Genomic DNA, 1,074 nt, shown 5'->3' on the forward strand with positions numbered 1-1,074 from the left:
ACCTAACAGTTACAGTATCAGGGGTTGTAACATCTAGTCCTGAATCTTTCATGGTCTTGGGCTTTGACCCAGTGTTTTAAGTTTGTTTTGTACTATGTTTTTTGCATTGTTTGGTCTTGTTCACTCTTTGGGGAATTATTGATTCTTATGTTACGTTTTCAGAGCCCTGATCCAAGTTGTTATTATAATAACTTAATGAGTAACCAATAACTTGTTCTAGCATAAATGCTATGGTGACTTCCAAACTTCAAAGTCCTTATTTCATCAACAACATAACATTTATTGACTTTGGTTTTATTCGGAATATTTGGAAACATCCAATTTGAATTCTTCTTATTATAGCATACAGTATAGTAGAATGTATTATGAGAAACATTAACAATTACAGGCAAAGCAATATCTATGAAAACATTGCTCTGAGTAAAATAAAGTGCAGTATATAACTACAACCAGTTCACCGATGTTCTCTTAAGGTCTTCTATCCATATTTGATGCACTTAAGGTGGTTTTTGAAGAAATGAAGCTGCAATTTGAATTCTGAGTCATCCTTTCTAGGATTTCTGAACTTGCGATAACGAGCACTTCTGGCTACATGTTGATGGTCAATGGATACATCACCACAAGTGGCAACAAGTAAATAGCCCAGGCCATCCATAAAGAACTCTAGATTTAAAAAAAAAACAACAAGTATTTTAAAATAAAACATTTTGTTATCATAGCTAAGCAAAACTGTTAGCCCCCCCTTATTGTCACTTTTAAACCAAACTGAGAGCTGGACCTACCTGAATGTGCTATCCGCTGTAGCTTAGGGTCAAAACCCACCCTCTGTACAGCATCTGTACGGGCCAGGAAGAAGTTGACCACTCCACTGGCCAAAAAGCATTGTGGGTAACCAGGAACTGAATGTAATTTCTTATTAGACTTCCTGTATAAGCAGCCACCTTCAGTTTCTTCTCCTTCTTCATAGATAAGAGAGAAATAAAACTGATTCTGTTTTACTGACCCACCAACCTAAAAAGAAGAGAAACCGAAGAGCGAGCTATAAATATTGTCATGAACAGAGATGGGCAGTAA

General features: G+C 36.3%; 1 protein-coding gene across 1 annotated transcript; it reads right to left on the reverse strand.

The window, feature by feature from the left end:
• Positions 1–33: 33 nt before the first annotated feature.
• On the reverse strand, positions 34–1,011 carry LOC106633054 (beta-1,4 N-acetylgalactosaminyltransferase 2; the record flags this gene model as incomplete). The annotated part of the gene is given in 2 exon segments (XM_014331820.2): positions 34–663; positions 783–1,011. Coding segments are annotated over 2 exon segments (414 nt in total), but the record flags the coding sequence as incomplete, so codon positions are not given.
• Between the last annotated feature and the right edge of the window lie 63 nt (positions 1,012–1,074).

Source organism: Haplochromis burtoni, unplaced genomic scaffold (genome assembly GCF_018398535.1).
Source record: "Haplochromis burtoni strain Fernald_Lab_line unplaced genomic scaffold, NCSU_Asbu1 Contig_7141, whole genome shotgun sequence".
NCBI classification, from domain to species: domain Eukaryota; kingdom Metazoa; phylum Chordata; class Actinopteri; order Cichliformes; family Cichlidae; genus Haplochromis; species Haplochromis burtoni.